Below are 17,025 nucleotides of genomic sequence, written 5' to 3' on the forward strand. Positions count from 1 at the left end.
GCGTCAGCGCCGTTATTCCTGTAATCTGGCGATCTTTCTCTTGCAATGCTGTACAGCAGTCGTCTGGCACGCTCCACGCGCTCCCGCAGGAAGGGCTGCATCTGCCAGGGCATGATCTCCCCGCCTTCTCTGTCAAGAAGTCAGCTTGGGAGAAGAAAGGGTATGATGGGTCTTCGAAGAAGAAGACCGGGACGCTTGAAAGCAAGCAGGGGGGAAACAGAGTCAGCAGACTCTGTGATACATGTACCGCGGGCGGGAGGCGGTCGGGCGTGCCTGGCACGCTGTTCATCGTCCTGATTTAACTGCAAGCTGACTACACATGCGGCCCAGTGCGGCCATGACTGCATAATTAGATAAGCTGCAGGTAGGACAGGCATCAACGAATGTGGCGGCCGAGGGTACGATCTCAACGACGGTCAGCAAGAGCTGCGGTGAAGCAGCATGCAAGGGATTGTACAAAAGAAGTGCAGAGCATGAAAGGACCGAGGTGCTGAAGAAGAAGCATGCCTTTAGGACAAAAGAAAACACAAGCAACGTGTAGGGCCGCAAGGGACAAGAGTCGCAAGGGACAAAACGACGAACGCCGCTACTCAGCGCTGCCTCGGCTGGCGCTGCCGCCAGGGGGGTCGAAGGGCGGCGGCGCCTCCAGGCTGACGAGGGGCACTGCGTTGGCGGCCGCCTGGCGATGCTGCTGCTGCCGCCTGACCTGCTGCTGCTGGGAGTGGTAGCTCAGCAGGTTCACCAGGTCTTGCCAGGTGGGTGGCGGGCCGCCGCTGCCTGCAGCAGAGCGCTGCGCGGCAGCGGCCGCCAGGCTGACCGTCGCCAGCTGGCGGGCGCTGCTGGCGGGCGCAGCAGGAGCGCCGGCGGTGCCAGCACCTGCACTGGTGCGAACACCAGCCGCCGGAGTGGCGTCGCTGTCGTCGCTGCTGGCCTCGCCGCTGCTGGCGCCGGCGCTGGCGCGCCGCCGGCTGCCGCTGCTGCTGCTCGCAGTCAGGGCGCGGGCACGGGCGTCGCGATCGCGTCGGCGGCGGCGGCGCCGCCCGCTGGTGCTGGCAGGGGCGGCTGCCACCGCTGATATGTCTTCCATTATCCTGCTATACAGATGCTCCAGGCTGCCTGCCTGCTCGGGCGCCTCTGATGCAGCACCGTTGGCGCGGCTGCTGACGGTGCGGAGCGCCGGCGTTGCTTGCAAACTGGCGGCGGAGCCTGCGGCTGCCGGTGCGATTGCCGCTGCTGCCGCTTCTGCACCTGTCCCTCTGCCTGCCTCCAAGTCACGTCCCTGCTCCGGCCGCTGCTGCTCAGACATCATCCGCATGAGTGCCGCACGGAAGAGGGCTGAGGAGCGGACCGCGGCGAGCTGCGCCGCCGCGGCCCCGCCAGGCGACAGCTGCGCACCCGCCGAAGCGCCCGCAGGCACTGCCAGCTGCTGCCCGGAGGCTCGCCGCGAGGCGCTACCTGCGGCTGCAGCCCCCTGCTCCTGCTGCGGCTGGCCGCGCCGCCGCGCCAGGCGTCGGAAGGGGGACGAGGCCGCGCCCCAGGCTGCGCCGCCGGCGGATGCAACGCCGCGCCCGATGGCTGCTGGCACGGAGAGAGTGGGACGGCGCTCAAGAGTAGGGACAGCACAGCAGCATGGCACAGGGGTGAGCAGAGCGCTGGCGAGCCCCCGCACATCCCCAAATAGCGCCATGCGGCGAGCCAGGGCAAGGCAGGCAGGTGGCAGGGCAGGCGCTGCAGCGCTGCGCACCCACAAACAAGCCTCCAAAGGACGAGGGGGGCAGCATGTGGCGGATGCGAGACATGGAGAAGCGCAGCTGCAAGAGGAGGCAGGGAGGGTGGGTGGTATGGTGCGTGCGCTCATGCCTGTGCGGGCGAGATACCGGTATCCTATGGACCGGCCTGGGCCATCGCCGCTCCAGCAGGTGGCTGGTGAGGCTCACAGCAGCCAGCCTCTGCCGTGGCCAAACGTGCAGGCTGCCGGGCACGCTTCCCTGCCGTGCCCCACCGTGCCGGCGACGCCCCACCTGGAACGCTGCGATGATGAGCAGCAGGCGCATGATCATGAACAGCAGCGGCATCTCCAGAATCGCAAATGCCTGCGGGGCGGGGCAGCACCCAGGCATGGGGATGAACAGATAGTGATGCAAGGGGAGGGAGTTGCAGCCGAAGCGACATTCTGCACTAGCTGCTCAAGTCTTCGCTGGCCGCACATTGCTGTAGAACGGGGCCGCATGCAAGCCCGGGGCCTCTCTCAGCGCTGAGCGGAGCAAAGGGCCTGCCATGCAGCAGGGCGGCGGGGCGCGCGGCAGGCGGCAGGGCGGCAGCAGCAGGGCGGCAGGGCGGCAGCTCACCCCGAGCACCACGCTCCACACGATAAACAGGGTGAGGATGGATGGGTAATCCTGGCCGGCGCCGTACAGCGCAATCACGTCTGCGGGGCAGGGCAGTGTGAGTGTGTGCGTGTGTGTGTGTGAGAGAGAGAGAGTGAGAGAGAGAGAGAGAGAAGAGGGTGGGCTGTGGTGGCCGGGGCTGGTGGTGCAGGCAGGCAGGGATGTATCGGCAGCAAGGGGGCAGGCCGGCCGGCCCCGGCGGCGGCTGCATGCTGCGCAGGCAGAAGAAGGAAGAAGGAAGGCCGCAAGAAAGCAAGAAACCCCAGCCCACCGGTAAACATGGAGCCCGCCAGGTAGGAGATGGATGTGGACTCTGGGTGGGAGCCTATAAAGAACTTGACCGCGGTGCTGACTGCAGGGCAGGGCAGGCAGTACAGCGCAGGCAGCGGTAGAGGACAATCAGCGCTTAGGGAATGGGTGGCTACCTGCTGCCGCCACGAAAACAACGCCAGACCAAAGCGCCTGCTGGAGCAGATGCGTAGCGGAACGCGCAGGCAAGACGAAAAGGCAGATGTGCTCACGCTCCGGCTCGTCGCTGTTGCCGCCCCACACCAGGCGCAGGATGAGCAGCACTGCCAGGTAGATGATATCGACCACCAGCATGGCCAGGAGGGCCATCTGCGGGGCACGAGGGCACCGGTGCGGAGCGGGGCAGGCGGTGGGCACCAGCAGTGTATGCAGACGCAATGCACCTTTACAGGGCATGGTACGGTGATAGAACAGCATGGGAGGCAAGCGGCGCGGGCAGGGGCAGGCTGCAAAAGGGAGATGGAAGCGAGCGCGAGCGGCGGCCGGCATCGGGGGCTCACGCACCTTTTGCCTCAGATAGATCTGTCGGGAGCCTGCGTAGCTAGCAGGGAAGCCATCATCATCAAGTGCAGGCGTGCTGCCGGGCGGAGGCCGCACACCGCCGGGGCCCAGCATCGCCGCCGCTGTGCGCTGCTGCCGCCGCTGCCGCTGCGCTGCAGCTGCCGCGGCTGCGTGGCGGGGACGTGGGGGCGAGGCAACGGATGTGACGGCAGGCAGCGAGCAGGGCAAGCAGGGCGTATGGCGCTCGGTAGGAAGTGGCCGCTTGTCAACACCAGCTCCCCTGCGCCGTACAATTAAGCTCGCTGCTCACTTGTGGCCAGCACAGCAGCCGCTACGGCAAGCGCTGTGCAGCGGCGGCTTCTGTGCGTCCCAACCCGCAGCAGGCAGGCTCCCCACCTGCCGCAGTCAGCTCATCCTCCCGCGCCTTGTCCACCCCAATGCCAAAAGTCTCCCCATCAGGATGGAACACGATGAGGCGTGGCGGCAGCCTGCTGGTGCCATCGCCGCCATCTGCTACCGCAGCCGCCACATCCAGGGGGCTCGCCAGCGCGACGGCAGTGGTGCTGCGGCTGTTGCGGCTGCCCATGCGGCTGCTGCTGGCGCTGCCGCCGCCGTGGCGGGGCGAGGAGGTGGATCGTGGCAGGCAGTCGCTGCCACCGGGCCCTGCACCCATGGCTGCTGCTGCTGCGCTCCGGCTATGCGTGCTGCCGGCTGCTGTTGTGACGGGTGTGGCCTCGCCGCTGCTGCCTCCAGACAGCTCTTCTGGGAGCGGCGGGTCGTAGTGGCCTTGCCGCTGGGCTGCCGTGGGCGCCACAGTGGTTGCCACCGTGGCGGCGCTGCTCCACCTGCTGCGGTGGCTCATGTAGCTGTGGTGGGAGTCAATAGAGAGGCGGGAGATATCGCTGGCGCCCGCCTGGCTGCCGCCGCCACCGGGCATGGCGGCGGCAGCGGCAGAGCTGTGCAGTTCCCGCTCCACACCGCCCGCGCCTGCGACTGCTATTTGCCCGGCTGGCGATGCGGGGGGGCTGCCGCTGCGCCAGGCCTCTCCAGGGAGGACTGCCAGATGGTGCGCGGCACTGAGGCTGCGCTGGGCATCCTGATCGGGATCCACAGGCTGCTGCCCACTCATGTGAGGCCAGCAGCAGGCCTGCTGGCCGCTGGGAGCTGGGCTTTGCTGCAACCAGAAGGGTGCAGGGTTCTGGCAACCCTGGGCGATCCAGTTCTGTTCAAGTCGATTGTGAACACCAGCAGCAGGTTCCGCGCTCTGCAAGCCTGTCAAACAGCAGGGGCTGGGTGGCACCGCCAGCTAAGCGCAGGCACCATCTGTCAAGAACGACGACCTCCTGCGTTCAATTGCGATCGATCAATCCATCAGAAGCATTCCTGCTGCCGGGTGGACGTCTATCAGTACTGTCACAGCTACTATCGTCGATCAGGAGAGCAGAAGCCAGCTGCGCACCCTGCTTAGCTCCCAATGGCAGCCACAATTGGCGGGGTGCAGCGCTGCGCACCCCTGTCCTCGGCAGCGCGCTGCAGCCGGGCGGTGCCACAGCTGGGCGCCCGCCTGTCGCAGGCAGCAGCCTGCCTGCCACGCCGCCGGCGTGCGCCTTGTTGCCCCACAGCCGCCGCAGCAGCCTCAGCAGCCAGCGCTGTTGTGACGCACACACAGCAGACGCTACTAGGAGCCAGCCCCTGGGGTGAGTGTGCGCCAGCCGCTTGCCGCTGCTCGCCCATCTGTTGTCCCGGTCTCTCTACCGATGGCTCGCCCATCTGTTGTCCCCTGCCTGCTGCTCCTGCGCTGTGGCTTGCCCCTCGCACGACATGCGGCCATCTCTATGCATCGCCACGCAGGCATCTGGGCGGCTCTGACGGCAGCAGGATGCGCGGGGCTGTGGTGCGAGCGCACCAAGTGGGGCAAAGAGATGAGCGGTGCCCTCCTCAGGTTTCAGGGATCAACTGTATTCAATTGTCGCACAATCGGCGCCCTCCCAGCCACCTGCTGCCTTCCCGCTCCCTCGATCTTCCACCGCTGCCCCTGCATCTCCCCGCCGCTTCCCCCGCAGCACGCTCTTTGGGCTGGCGCTCAGCAACCTGGGTGTGGTGCCTGCCGAGGCGCCCCACGTGTATGGTGTGGTCAACGCGTACCTGTTGCCGCTGGCGGTACCCCTGCTGCTCTTCTCGGCAGACCTGCGGTGAGGCTGCTGCCGGCGGGGAGCAGCTCAGGGGAGGCGGCAGCGCCTCGACCGCCAGCTGTACCAGCAGCTCTGCGAACCGCGTGCTGCAGGTTGTGCTGCCCTGCTGTGCCTGCTCGTCGCTGCCTGCCCACTGCTGATTCCCGCCTGCCTGCCCCCACATGCCCCGGCCTGCCTGTCTGCCCCAGGCGCGTGCTGCGTGAGACGGGGCGCCTGCTGGGAGCATTCACCTGGGGGGCGCTGGCCACCGTGGCAGGCAGCCTGCTGGCGTTCAAGCTGATGCCGCTGCGGGTGCTGGGCGCCGACGGCTGGAAAGTGGCGGCCGCGCTGACGGCGCGGCACATCGGCGGCAGCGTCAACTATGTGGCGGTGAGGTGGCGATGAGGTGGCAGTGAGGAGGCGCACATGGGGACGGGACACAGGGATAGGACACGGGCGCGCGAGTCCTCCCGATGAGTTGCCCGTCGCCGCCATGACAGCAGCAAAAGCCTCCGCTGCCGCCACCGCTGCTTCCCGCAGGTTTCAGAGGCCCTGTCGCTTTCGCCCAGTGCCCGCATGGCAGGCCTGGCCGCGGATGACCTCATAGTGTCCGCCTACTTTCTTACCCTGTATGCACTGGCCCGCAAGGTGCCCCCAGAGGCCCCATCCACAGCCTCCTTTGATGCAGCGGCAGAGGCGGCCCCGGCCCCGGCCGCCGGCGCATGGAGCGGCACCGCGAGCACAGCGGCGGCCTCGACAGCGGCAACAGGCGCGCCGGCAGCCGCAGCAGCAGGCGCACAGCCTGCCCCGCAGCAGCAGCAGTCGAGGGCATCCGGTGCAGTGGGAGATGCCACCAGCAGCAGCAGTGTGGATCTGGACAGCAGCCGTACCATCACGGTATTGTATGGCGCCACTGCGCTGGCAGTGGCTGCCGCCATCTGCTTCGCAGGCACCCAGGCCGCTGCGGCGCTGCGATACAAGGGAGGCTCCATCACCATCATCACCGCGACCACAGGTGCTGGGCCAGGGCTAGGCGCTGCTGCTGGGGCTGCTGCTGGGGTTGGCAGGCTGCGCTGGTCGGCACGTAGTACGCATTTTGCCCGCTCTGCTGCCGGCTCCGCCCACTCGCCAACCTCGTCCGCCTGACCCTGACTCTAATCCTGCTCAATCCTGCTCCATGCTGACGCCGCAGTCACTCTCGCTACGCTGTTTCCTCGCCTGCTGGCGCCGCTGCGGGCGTCGGGAGAGGGCCTTGCGGCCATCCTCATGCAGGTCAGTATTGGGGGGGTGCTGGTGCCACGCTGCTTCCCCCCTGTGTGAGTTGCTGGCTGCTGCATTAGAGCGGCAGCCAGCCCCCACCTCCCATGCACCCACCCCTCCCACCGACCTTTGGCCCACCCGCCGCTCCCCGCACACATGCCCGGCCCACCACCTCCGCAGCTCTTCTTTGCCTCTGTCGGCGCCAGCGGCAGCATAGCGGTCGTGATGAAGACGGCACCCTCGCTGTTCCTCTGGTCTGCCGTGGCTGTCTCCAGTGAGTGTGAGCCTGGGCCAGGCAGCCAGCCACAGTGCTGGGCGTGTGTGCGGCGCGTTCTTGACCTGCCTGCTCCTCTGCCGGGCTGCCCCGGCTCCCTGCCTTCCTCCCTGGTCTCCCGTGCAGCACACCTGGGGCTGGTGCTTGCGGAGGAGCGGCTGCTGGGGTTCACCCGCAAGGAGAGCTGCCTGGCATCCAACGCCAACATTGGAGGTGGGCTGGCGCGGGCCAGGCTGTGGTGGCCAGGCGGCATGGCATTGCTGGGGCGTGCCTGGGCATAGCTTTGGAGCAAGGCCTCGCAGGCAACATACTCGCTGGGAGGGGGAGGTGCAGGCAGCCTGCCTTTTCCACTACTCAGCCTGAGCCCTGCCCGCCCCGCGTTCCTCTCGCCCCTGCGGCTGCAGGCCCCACCACGGCTGCGGGCATGGCCGCCGCCAAGGGCTGGCGCAGCAGCCTGGTGCCGGCGCTGCTGATTGGGATCATGGGGTACGCGACTGCCACCTTCGTGGGGGTGGCCTGTGCCTCTGTCTTCCAGCGCATGCAGTTTTCCTGAAGGCGCGGCTGATCGGCTGTATGCCGGCCTTGCCGTGGCTGCACCTGTGGCTGCAAGGCGTGCCTGGGGCAACTTACATTGCAGCTTTTAAACAATCGGGTACTGCTCATTTGTGATGTAAAGTACAAGGGCCATTTCTGTCAGCAGCTGCTCTTCTGCGCCAGGTAGATGTGAGCAAGAGCTTCAGTGCTGCAGCAGGGGTTGGAGGGCGGCATGAGCCTCGTCATCAGAAGATCAGAGGGCACTCGTGCCAAACACACACCGAGCGAGTGCTAGCGATGCCACGGACAGCAGCACAGCCCACCACCCTGCCTGCCTACCTGTGCATGACCCGCATGCACCAGGTCTTGGCGTGTGATGATGCCCACCGCAGCGTTTGAGCGGTCGATGACGCACAGGTGGCGCAGGGAGAGGGAGAGGAAGAGGCGGTGCACGCGCGCGGCCGGGGTGAAGCGCCGCACCGACAACGGGGCGCGGTTCATGACTGGAGCCAGGTTGAGGAAGGCGCCTGCCTCCCCCTCCTCCTCCTGGTGGCTGCCTGGGCGGGGCGTGCGCGGGGTCCCCGCCCCCGCCCCGGGAGCCTGCTGCTGCTGCTGCTGCGCAGCTGTGCTCCACGGCCGCGGCGGCCGCTGCAGCCGGTCTGCGTACGCCCGCCAGGGAGGCTCGACCGACGCTGCAGAGGCCAGCCCCGCATGCTGCTCAGCTGCCTCTGCCGCCGGGGGTGCCTCCTCCTCTTCGGCATTCCAGCTGCTCAGCGGGCTACGCAGCGGGGTGGGGTCGGGGCTGACCCCGCCGGTGAAGACCAGCAGCAGGCGCCCGCTGTGGCTGCGCCGCGTGCTTTCCTGCATCAGCAGCGCCAGCTGCTGCTCCAGCTGCGGGGCAGCCGCCGGAGGGATGTGCAGGTACCGGCCGCCAGCGTCGCAGTACGCGCGGTGCCTGCAGCAGACGGCAGAATGCAGAGCTCGCCTGCCTGACGACGGAGCCGGTCGGCCATGCCCGCACAAGCGTGATGCCATGCAGGCGGCGTGCGCCGCATCCCGCCCCGCTCACCTGAGCAGCACCAGCAGCTGGCTGCGCAGGATGAAGCCATCCAGCCGCCCCCGCCCAGACACCGGATCCCTGCATGCGGCGGCGGCAGCGGCAGCAGTGACGACACGCGGCTTCCACAGTCGGCCGCGAGCCATGGAAGCATCCCTCCTGCTCCTGCCAGCGCCTCTCCCTCCAGCCACCGCCAGCCCGCCTTGCCTGACTGTGCAGACGGGGAAGCCGTTGTGGGAGGTGCGCCGCAGCACCTCCTTCACCTCCGCCACCGACACGATGGCATCAAAGCCCACCACCGGGGACCGCATGATGTTGATGGCGGTGAGGTGGCGCAGGGCGCTGGGCGGGTCCTGCGGCGGGGGCAGCGGGACGCGCATCAGGCGCCGCAAGCCCAGGCGCGCGACGAGACGCAGCAGCGCACAACCAAGCGGTGCTGCCTCCAGTCCTCCAGAGAGGCCACGCGGCAGAGGTGCTGTCTCCCATGCCACCCCACAACCACTACTGAAACCACCACAGTCACCGCCGCCCACCAAAAACCATGCCTCCCCCCCCCACCCACACACTCACGCATATACACACCCACTCCTGCCACCACACACACCTCGTGCAGGAACAGGACCTTCTTATTGGCTTCCAGATCGTCGTGGTACACGCCGGCCGTACCGCACAGGTGCGCCACGTAGTGGGAGATGGCGATGGCGGCGATGATGCCCAGCGCCTGGTTGAAGCCTGCAGGGGTGAGCGGGAGTGGCAGGGGGTGTGGACTAGCTGGCGGGTGGGTAGGTAGGTGATCATGTGAAGGAATGAGAAGGGATCGGTGGTCGTTTGGGACCATGAATGGGCGAGACACAGGGCAGCGAGAGAGGGAGTGCCACTCGGAATCCCAGCTCTTCTGGCCTCCCTCCTGGCATCCCTGCTCCGGCCAGCCTCCCAGCGCAGCCGGCCAGCCAGCCAGCCACCCACCCACCCTGCGTGCCCTCCAGCAGGATGGCCACAATCGATATGGAGCTGCGGAAGACGCCGCCCAGCGCGGCCGCCGTGGCCACCACCGCAAACACGCCCGGCTGGATGCCGGCGCCGGGCAGGGCGCGGGCCAGGGCCAGCCCACACAGCGCGCCATATGAGCCGCCAATCATGATCGATGGCATGAACAGGCCTGCAGGGTGGGCGCGCTCGTATGTGTGTTTGTGGTAAAGTGTGGGCTGGTGATCGATCTGCTTGTGGCGGCCCAGCAAGCAACAGTCGAGGGGGGTCCGGAGGTGCGCACGTTGTGCCAGAGTGCGACAGCTGGTAGCAGCTGACAAAGCCTGGCATGCCATGGAAGCTCGGCGAGCGGCATGGCAGGGCATGCAGCCCGCAAGGCGCACCTCCCGGCACCACCAGGTTGGACGACAGCGCAGTGAGCAGCAGGTAGGAGGCGCACAGCGCCGCCAGCGAGGGCAGGCTGAAGTAGCAGGCTCCCAGCGGGCCGCAGCTTGTGTGCAGGGGCTCGGCATCCGAGCCCAGGCCGATGAAGCTCTTGATGACGAACACTGCAGGCAAGGGGGCAGCGGGGGGGGCGCTGGGCCTGGGGAGAGGTGGCCCTGCTGCTGCTGGCCGCAGGGCAGGGCGCCACAGCCGGCGCGCGGCACGGCGCTTCGTCCACAGCGTGCACCACACGCCCAGCGCCGCGTGGCGGCCATCGTGGCCCCAGCCCAGACCAGCCCTCACCCGAGCTGCCCAGGAACATGCTGGCCAGGTCATTGTACTGCCCATCTGGGCACAGGTGCTGCACCACATCGCCCGCCTCCCAGTGCTCCGGCAGCGGCCGGCAGCTGCCCACGGCCGCTGACAGCGCCGCAATCACGGCCACCGTCAGCGCTGCCACCGCCATGGCCTCCCCCAGGCTGCGCGCCGCGGTGCGGGAGGGAGGGCTGAGCCTGCGCAGCCGGCGGCGCATGAGGTTGAAGGAGGCGCCCAGCAGGCCCGCGCCGGCGGAGACGGCAGCCATCAGCGGCAGCTGCACCAGCCACTGGCGCGGGGTCAGGCTGGGGGCGCCGCTGATGGCGAGAATGCCCAGCTCGCTCCTGCGGTGCCCGCACAGCATGCAGGGATGCAAGCTGTCGATGGGGCAGGTGGGCAGGCGGCAAGCACATGGCAAGTGCAGGGCAAAGCGGGGCAAGGCAGGTCGGGGCTGAGGTGGCGCGCCACGTCAGACTCACGTGGCGCTGAGCTGGGAGTGCACGAATGTGGCCATGGCGGCGCACAGCAGGCAGCGCCAGGCCACCTTGCGGTCCCAGTAGCTGCAGGCTTCTTCGCAGCTGAACAGGATGCCCCCGAGGGGAGCCCCAAAGGCCCCCGCAATGCCCGCCGCCACGCCCGCGCTGACCAGCTCACGGTGCCACAGGCTGTGGTCCACATGCGCCACCACGCTGCCTGCCTCCCTGTCCTCCTCGTCCTCCTCCCCTCCTTCCTCGCCCGCCTTGATGTGCCCACACTCCAGCTCCAGCTTCACATCCTCTGCCGACCAGCTGGCCCCGCCTGCCGAGCGCTGGCGCTCCGCTGGCTCCCCCTCGTCGCTGGCCGGCAGCGCCTCGTAGCCGGCCAGGCACGCCGTGCTGCCGCGGCTGCCAGTCGGCCGCCTGCGCTCCTGCGTCCAATCCCAGAACGCTGCACACAGGCAGGGGTGCGGGCGGCGCTCTCCGGGAAGCTCCCGAGGGAAGCAGGGACCGGTGCTACCCCACCACGGCTCCACCGCTACCACAGCACAGCTCAAGCGGATGCTCCTACCGGCATCCATTGATGCGCCGCCTGGGCCAAAGCACCACCCGCCTGGGGCCTCACCCTGCTCTGCGCGGCACAGCGCACTGGCCAGGCAGGCGCCCAGGTGCGCCATGGGCCCCTCCACGCCGACGGCCAGCGTGGCCACCCGGCTCAGCACGCATCCCACCAGCTTGACCACAAACACATCCAGGCCCAGCAGGCCGGGGATGTCGTTGCCGTTGAGGGCGGCCATGACAGCCTGCGGGAGGGGGTAGGCAGGGAGGAAAGGAGGGCAGGCAGGGCTGGGGATCGCAAGCTGGGAGGCGGGCTGAGGCTGCCAGGCAGGCAGGTGGGGAACCAGATTGGCTGAATCATCATCGGAGGGGCAAGCAGCGGGGCAATCAGCGGCCACAGAGGCACGCAGGAGCGGCGAGCGCACCGCCACGCCGCCTCCCGCCGCCATCGGCGCAAACAGCAGCACCATGGACCCGGCCGCCAGCACCAGGCTGACGCTGACGACGACCTCCACAGCGAAGGCTTGGCCCAGGCCGGTGGCGAAGACTGTCTGCAAAAGCTGGTTGTGCACCGCCACGCCCGCCTCGATGGCGCTCTGCAGCGCCTGCCCCGCCACACCGATGGCCGCGCCCGCCAGCAGCGTGGCCACCAGCTTGCTGACCGCGCGGCCGCTGCACCTGCAGGCAGGCAGCACGGCGCACAGCAGGCCTTCTGATTTGGACGACCTGACGTATCGCTCGTGCCCGCCTGGCGCCGCTCAGCTGCGCTGCAGGGTTGCAATGCCGCCAGCTCCGCCACTCACACGCGGAACCGAGGCTGCGAATGTCGCCTTCGCCAATCAGCATCAGCATGGCCTGGGTCTGTATCGACGAGAGCTGCGGGCTCCGCCCCCACAAAGTCGATGGTCGACCAGGTCATCCCCCTAAACCCGAGCTTTAGGCCCGCGCCGCTCTCCCATGCATTCGTAAGCTTGCAAGGGCTCCAGTGGGCCGAGGAGATATGCTGGACTAGGCAGAATTGCTGGTACTCAGTGGCGCAGCTGCCCTGGAGCTGGCTGGCGCTAGCACAAGGTTCCCGCCTGGCGAGCAGCTGCAGGCTGCCACACTGCATTTCCCACCCCTGCAATAGGATGAGGGGGCATTACAGCAGGAAGCGCTAAACTGCAATATTGGGCACAGGGTCTGCATGGCCGGAAAATGAGGTGAAGAGCGGGGCGGGGCATGATACACGGAGCGGCAGACAAGAAGCAAAATGTACAGCAGGTCTGATGATACAAAAGCTGGCGCCAGGCTCCAGCCCTACAGCACCAGCCGGCCCATGAGCCGCAGGCAGCTCCACAGCGCTGCCAGCACCGCCTTGGCCACCCACGGGTTGCTGAAGCAGCTGAACGCGCCGTAGCCCAGCGCCCCCAGGCGGTAGAGCGACTTGGCCCAGTCCACCAGCCGCCGCACCCGCCCCTTGCGCAGCTCAGCCATGGTCAGTCCCACGGCGCGCTGCAGCTGCCACGGCTCCATGTTCTTGGCATCGGGCAGGCTCACTGCGATCGCACGGCCGCGGGGGGGGGCGGTGAGTGGTGGGCCGACACGCGGCCAGGCAAGGAGCAAGCGGCACGTAGCTAGGGGCGCCACCCAGCCGCGCTACGCGCCAGGAGTAGGAGAGCCACCCACCCAGCTCAAGCTCTGCGCACCTATGTACTCGGCAATGAAGGCGCTGAGCGCACGCACCACATCGTCCCGCTCCACCAACACGTAGTCGCCCGTCTGCTCGCTCACTGCAGGTGGATGGGCAGGTGGCAGGGGCAGCCGAGCTAGGATTCAACAAGCCGGCGGTCACACACTGGGCTGCTCCGGTGCTGCACCAGCACGGCCCACAGCCCAGCGTCTGCCTCACCCCGCAGCTCGCCATCCTCTTTGAGCTCCCACCAGTCCTGAGCCAGCACCTCGCAGCCGCCCTGCGCCGCGTCTGCCGTGGGCACCGGCGGGTGCTGCTGCAGCTCGTGCTGCGACCGCGCCAGGGCTTCTGTGAACGCATCCGACTGCACCTCCCGTTCTAACGCAGAGTAGAGCTGCAAAGGGGAGGATCGCGTGTATAAGAAGCGTGCGCTGCGCGGCGACGTGGTTCCACTCTGCGAGGTTCTGAACGACGCAATTGGCGTCCGCAGTTCCCACCGGCTTCTCCGGTGCAATCTAAGGTGCAAGCCCAAAATGCAAGTCTCATGGCAGAGCCATACAAGTCTGCAAACCACGAGCGCTGGCGCCGCCGCCCACCTGCTCGGTGCCCTGCTCCGTCGTTGCTGTGGGAGCCAGCCAGCCGCGCCCAGCCTTGGCGGCCACCTGCTTGAGCTCGTTTCTGCAGGCAGAGCGCAGGCGGAAGGAACCGCTCAGAAAAAGTGTTGTGGCCCGCCAGGGGCAGGCGAGTGAGCGCCTCTCTCGTGACCCACACCTGTTGCGGTCCAGCACGTGCTGCAGCTCCAGCTCCTCCAAAGACGGCTCCATGGCTGCCAAAGCAGGGAGAGCCCCGCCCTCTGGCGCCTTGTGGGCTTGCTGCGCGGTGGTGAGGTCGTCCTTTGGTTGCCAGCCCGCTCACTATGAGCACCTCGCTTCGACAGGTACTGCACATGTACTTGCACTCTCGGGCCGGGGGAGAAGGGGCGGCGGCGGGCCCCGTGCCTTTATTCTTGCAACCGAGTGGCCCAGGATGACCTCTCTAGCGCGCTTGTGACCTGCCATTGGCACCGGGGCATGCCTGGTTTGCAAGGCCCCATGCAGCCCCCCACAAGGACTCTGGACGTGCTGTCCGGCACCAAGAGCTTCGAGGGGCTGCTGCTGCCGCCCCACATCCTGCAGGCCCTGCACGAGGCAGGCTTCCGCCGGCCGTCGCCGGTGCAGGAGGCGGCGCTGCCGCTGGCCCGCATGGGCACAGACCTGATCGTGCAAGCCAAGGCAGGCACCGGCAAGACGCTGGTGTTTGCGGTGGCGGCGGTGGAGCGAGTGGACCTCGCCAACAGCTCCCCGCAGGTGGGACGTGCCGGCCGCGCCGCATGCATGCGGTGATGGCCGCCACGCCATGGCCGCCGTCCAAGCGCAGCCGTGCAGCCTGCCGCTCTGCTGCCTGGTCTGAGCAGACTGCACATGGCCCTTGCAGGTGCTGGTGCTGGCGCCGACGCGCGAGATTGCGCTGCAGGCGAGCGAGACGGTGGCGTTGGCGGCGGCGGCGCTGCCGCTGCCAGGCCTGGCCTGTGCCTCCTTCATTGGCGGCCTCCCCGTGGATGAGGACGAGAAGCAGCTGCGCAGGCAAGCAGGCAGCTGGCCGGGCCGGGTGGGGGACGGCGATGCGTGCGGCGGGAGGAAGCTCTGATTTGTAGGGTGGCCTCCTCAGGTGGCCCCTCTCCTGCCGGCACTGGCGATTGAGCCCGGCGAGGGCGCCGAGCAGCGCCGCCAAGCCGCACAGCTGCCGCCGCTGCTCCCCGCTGGTGTACCACCACCTTCCTCGCGGCCGTCGCTTTGCGGGCGCAGTGTTGCTGCCCGACGCTGGCCGACTTGCGAAGCCTTTGCCTGCTGTGCCCGCTGTGTGCAGGGCGTGCCATGTTGCGGTGGGCACCACCGGGCGCATGCTGTCGCTCATCCAGCGCGGCACGCTGCGCACCGACAGCGTGCACCTGCTGGTACTGGATGAAGCTGACAAGCTGCTGGCAGGTGCGCCGCAGCTGCTGCCTCTGCTGCCTCTGCCGGCGCACCTGGTCCACTGCCGGCGCGCCTAGTGCGTGCGTGCCTGCTTGCTATAGACGCCTCAATCCAGCGCTGCCAGCACCCAACACACCCACCACCCCACTTCCTGCACTGCCTGTACTGCCTGGTGCAGACTCCTTCCGCAAAGACACGCTGGCCATCGCTTCGGCGCTGCCGCAGCGGCGCCAGCTGCTGGCCCTGTCTGCCACCTATGCGCCGTCGGCGCTGGAGCAGCTGCGCCGCCTGATGGGCGGGCGACAGCAGGAGGTGCTTCTGTCTTCTGAAGACACGTCACTGCTGGGGGTGCACCAGTGCTACAGGATGCTGCCCGGGAGCGGCGGTGGCGGCGGGGGGGGCCACACGGCCAGCCGCACGCCCGCGCCGCAGCGGCGGCGGCAGCAGCAGCAGCAGCAGCAGCAGGAGCAGCAGGAGCAGGAGCAGCAGCCCCACAGCAGCGCCGAGTGGCTGGAGGCGCGGCTGGCGGCGCTGCTGCAGCTGCTGTCTGCCGTCAGCTACCAGCAGGCGGTGGTGTTCTGCAAGTACCGAGCAGGCAAGTGCCCAAGGGGGGGAAGAGGGTCACGGGTTGCACCAGCCCGCCTGGCTTTCGCATCTGCTGCTTGTTACCAGAGCCGCCGCCGTGCTGCATTTACGGGCACCCGCCGCCCGTCTTCGTGCTGAGCTGTTTGCCTGTTTGCACCGCCCCCCCGCCCCGCTCCTGCAGATGCCGAGGTGGTGGCGGAGCGGCTGCTGGCGGGCGGCTTCCCGGCTGCCTACCTGTCGGCCCAGCGCACGCAGCTTCAGCGCATCGAGGCGCTGAACGCCTTGCGGGACTTCAGGTGCGTGTGTGTGGGCTCTCTGTCGCTGTGGACGTGTAGTGCATGTGTGATGATGGCTGCAAAGGGGTCGAAGGGGTGGGCTTGGGGCTCGGCGTTGAGGCCCAGTCCGCCCCGATGCGCCGCTGGCCCCGCCGCTCCCTGCCAGCCGCAGGGCGCGCCTGTCCTGCTCCCCTCCCATCCTCATGTCCCCTTGGCGCATGCCTCGACCCCGCCTCCCCGCCCATGCTCCTCCGCAGGCTGCGCGTGGCCGTGACAACCGATCTCGCTGCTCGGGGCGTGGACCTGGATCGGGTGAACCTGGTGGTGAACCTGGCGCTGCCGCCTGACGCCGAAACGTACATGCACCGGTGAGGGCGGGGACCGGCGGCGCTCAGCTGGCTGGCGCTGCGTGCCGCGCTTGGTGCGAGGCGTGCATGTGTGTGGGGGGGGACAGCACGCTGCCTCTGCACCGCAGCCTTCTGTGCCCCCCAGCCTGCTCTAGCGTGGCGTGCTGGCCGGCCGGCCCGCCTGACCGCACCCGGCCCGCCTGCGGCCGTGCTTGCAGGGTGGGGCGCGCCGGGCGCTTCGGCACGCGGGGCGTGGCGGTGACGCTGCTGGATGGGCCAGAGGAGCTGCGGCGCCTGGAGGGGTACCTTGCTGAGGTGGCGGGAGGGCAGGTGCGTGGCAGCTGCATCTACCTGTGGTGTATCAGCACCAGCACGCGGCAGAGGGGTTCCACCCCCACGTCTCTCCACGCCCTGTGCCTGTATCCACCTGTGTTGCCTGGTCACCTCCCTCCCCTTGCCTCCCGCTCGGTTGGTGCAGGTCACCGAGCTGCCCGAGTTTGTGCCTGAGGAATGGTACCGTCAGGCGCAGCAGCCGGCCAGCGGTACCAGCTCCCTCGGCGGCGGCAGCGACGGCGGCAGCCTGGGTGCCATGGGCCCCAGAACGCCAGCCTCCTCCTCCCTGCTCGCCTCTGCCGGCGCGGAGAGCTGGGGCAGCGGTGGCGACGGGGCGTTGGCAGACATTGCCACCGCCTCGCTGTGGGGTGACGATGGGGCGGAAGCGGGACCGCTGGACTTAGAGCAGCAGCAGGGGCAGCAGCAGCAGCAGGAATCGGTGGCGCAGCAGCATGACAAGCAGTGGCAGCAGCAGGAGGAGGAGGAGGAGGCAGGGCAGCAGGAGGAGCAGTGGGGATTTGAGGGGCTGGATCTCAGCTACACTGTTGT

The 17,025-nt window shown here is 68.3% G+C and overlaps 5 protein-coding genes across 5 annotated transcripts; 2 read left to right on the forward strand and 3 right to left on the reverse strand.

The window, feature by feature from the left end:
• Positions 1–586: 586 nt before the first annotated feature.
• CHLNCDRAFT_58631 (expressed protein) lies at positions 587–4,468 on the reverse strand (the record flags this gene model as incomplete). Its single annotated transcript, XM_005845402.1, has 8 exons — positions 3,594–4,468; positions 3,201–3,364; positions 2,909–3,005; positions 2,659–2,739; positions 2,349–2,428; positions 2,022–2,093; positions 1,745–1,811; positions 587–1,578 (listed from the first exon to the last, which is right to left on the reverse strand). Exons 1-8 carry the CDS (start codon positions 4,324–4,326, stop codon positions 587–589), a joined length of 2,286 nt encoding a protein of 761 aa, XP_005845464.1. The 5' UTR covers positions 4,327–4,468.
• A 486-nt stretch (positions 4,469–4,954) lies between these two features.
• Positions 4,955–7,455, forward strand: CHLNCDRAFT_25912 (hypothetical protein; the record flags this gene model as incomplete). The annotated part of the gene is made up of 9 exons (XM_005845267.1): positions 4,955–5,139; positions 5,261–5,389; positions 5,578–5,758; positions 5,909–6,016; positions 6,170–6,383; positions 6,561–6,640; positions 6,809–6,902; positions 7,029–7,115; positions 7,307–7,455. 9 exons carry the CDS (start codon positions 4,955–4,957, stop codon positions 7,453–7,455), a joined length of 1,227 nt encoding a protein of 408 aa, XP_005845329.1.
• A 140-nt stretch (positions 7,456–7,595) lies between these two features.
• Positions 7,596–12,104, reverse strand: CHLNCDRAFT_137114 (hypothetical protein; the record flags this gene model as incomplete). Its single annotated transcript, XM_005845403.1, has 12 exons — positions 7,596–7,610; positions 7,776–8,391; positions 8,506–8,574; positions 8,770–8,846; positions 9,098–9,225; positions 9,464–9,652; positions 9,864–10,028; positions 10,207–10,562; positions 10,698–11,145; positions 11,320–11,497; positions 11,678–11,930; positions 12,058–12,104. The coding sequence occupies 12 exons, from the start codon at positions 12,102–12,104 to the stop codon at positions 7,596–7,598; spliced, it is 2,541 nt and encodes an 846-aa protein (XP_005845465.1).
• Positions 12,105–12,551: 447 nt separating this feature from the next.
• On the reverse strand, positions 12,552–13,982 carry CHLNCDRAFT_137115 (hypothetical protein; the record flags this gene model as incomplete). The annotated part of the gene is made up of 6 exons (XM_005845404.1): positions 12,552–12,790; positions 12,941–13,024; positions 13,144–13,318; positions 13,521–13,602; positions 13,696–13,796; positions 13,938–13,982. 6 exons carry the CDS (start codon positions 13,980–13,982, stop codon positions 12,552–12,554), a joined length of 726 nt encoding a protein of 241 aa, XP_005845466.1.
• An 81-nt stretch (positions 13,983–14,063) lies between these two features.
• On the forward strand, positions 14,064–15,194 carry CHLNCDRAFT_12993 (hypothetical protein; the record flags this gene model as incomplete). Its single annotated transcript, XM_005845268.1, has 4 exons — positions 14,064–14,270; positions 14,398–14,517; positions 14,801–14,948; positions 15,115–15,194. Coding segments are annotated over 4 exons (555 nt in total), but the record flags the coding sequence as incomplete, so codon positions are not given.
• Between the last annotated feature and the right edge of the window lie 1,831 nt (positions 15,195–17,025).

This window comes from Chlorella variabilis (assembly GCF_000147415.1).
Source record: "Chlorella variabilis unplaced genomic scaffold CHLNCscaffold_18, whole genome shotgun sequence".
Lineage (NCBI taxonomy): Eukaryota > Viridiplantae > Chlorophyta > Trebouxiophyceae > Chlorellales > Chlorellaceae > Chlorella > Chlorella variabilis.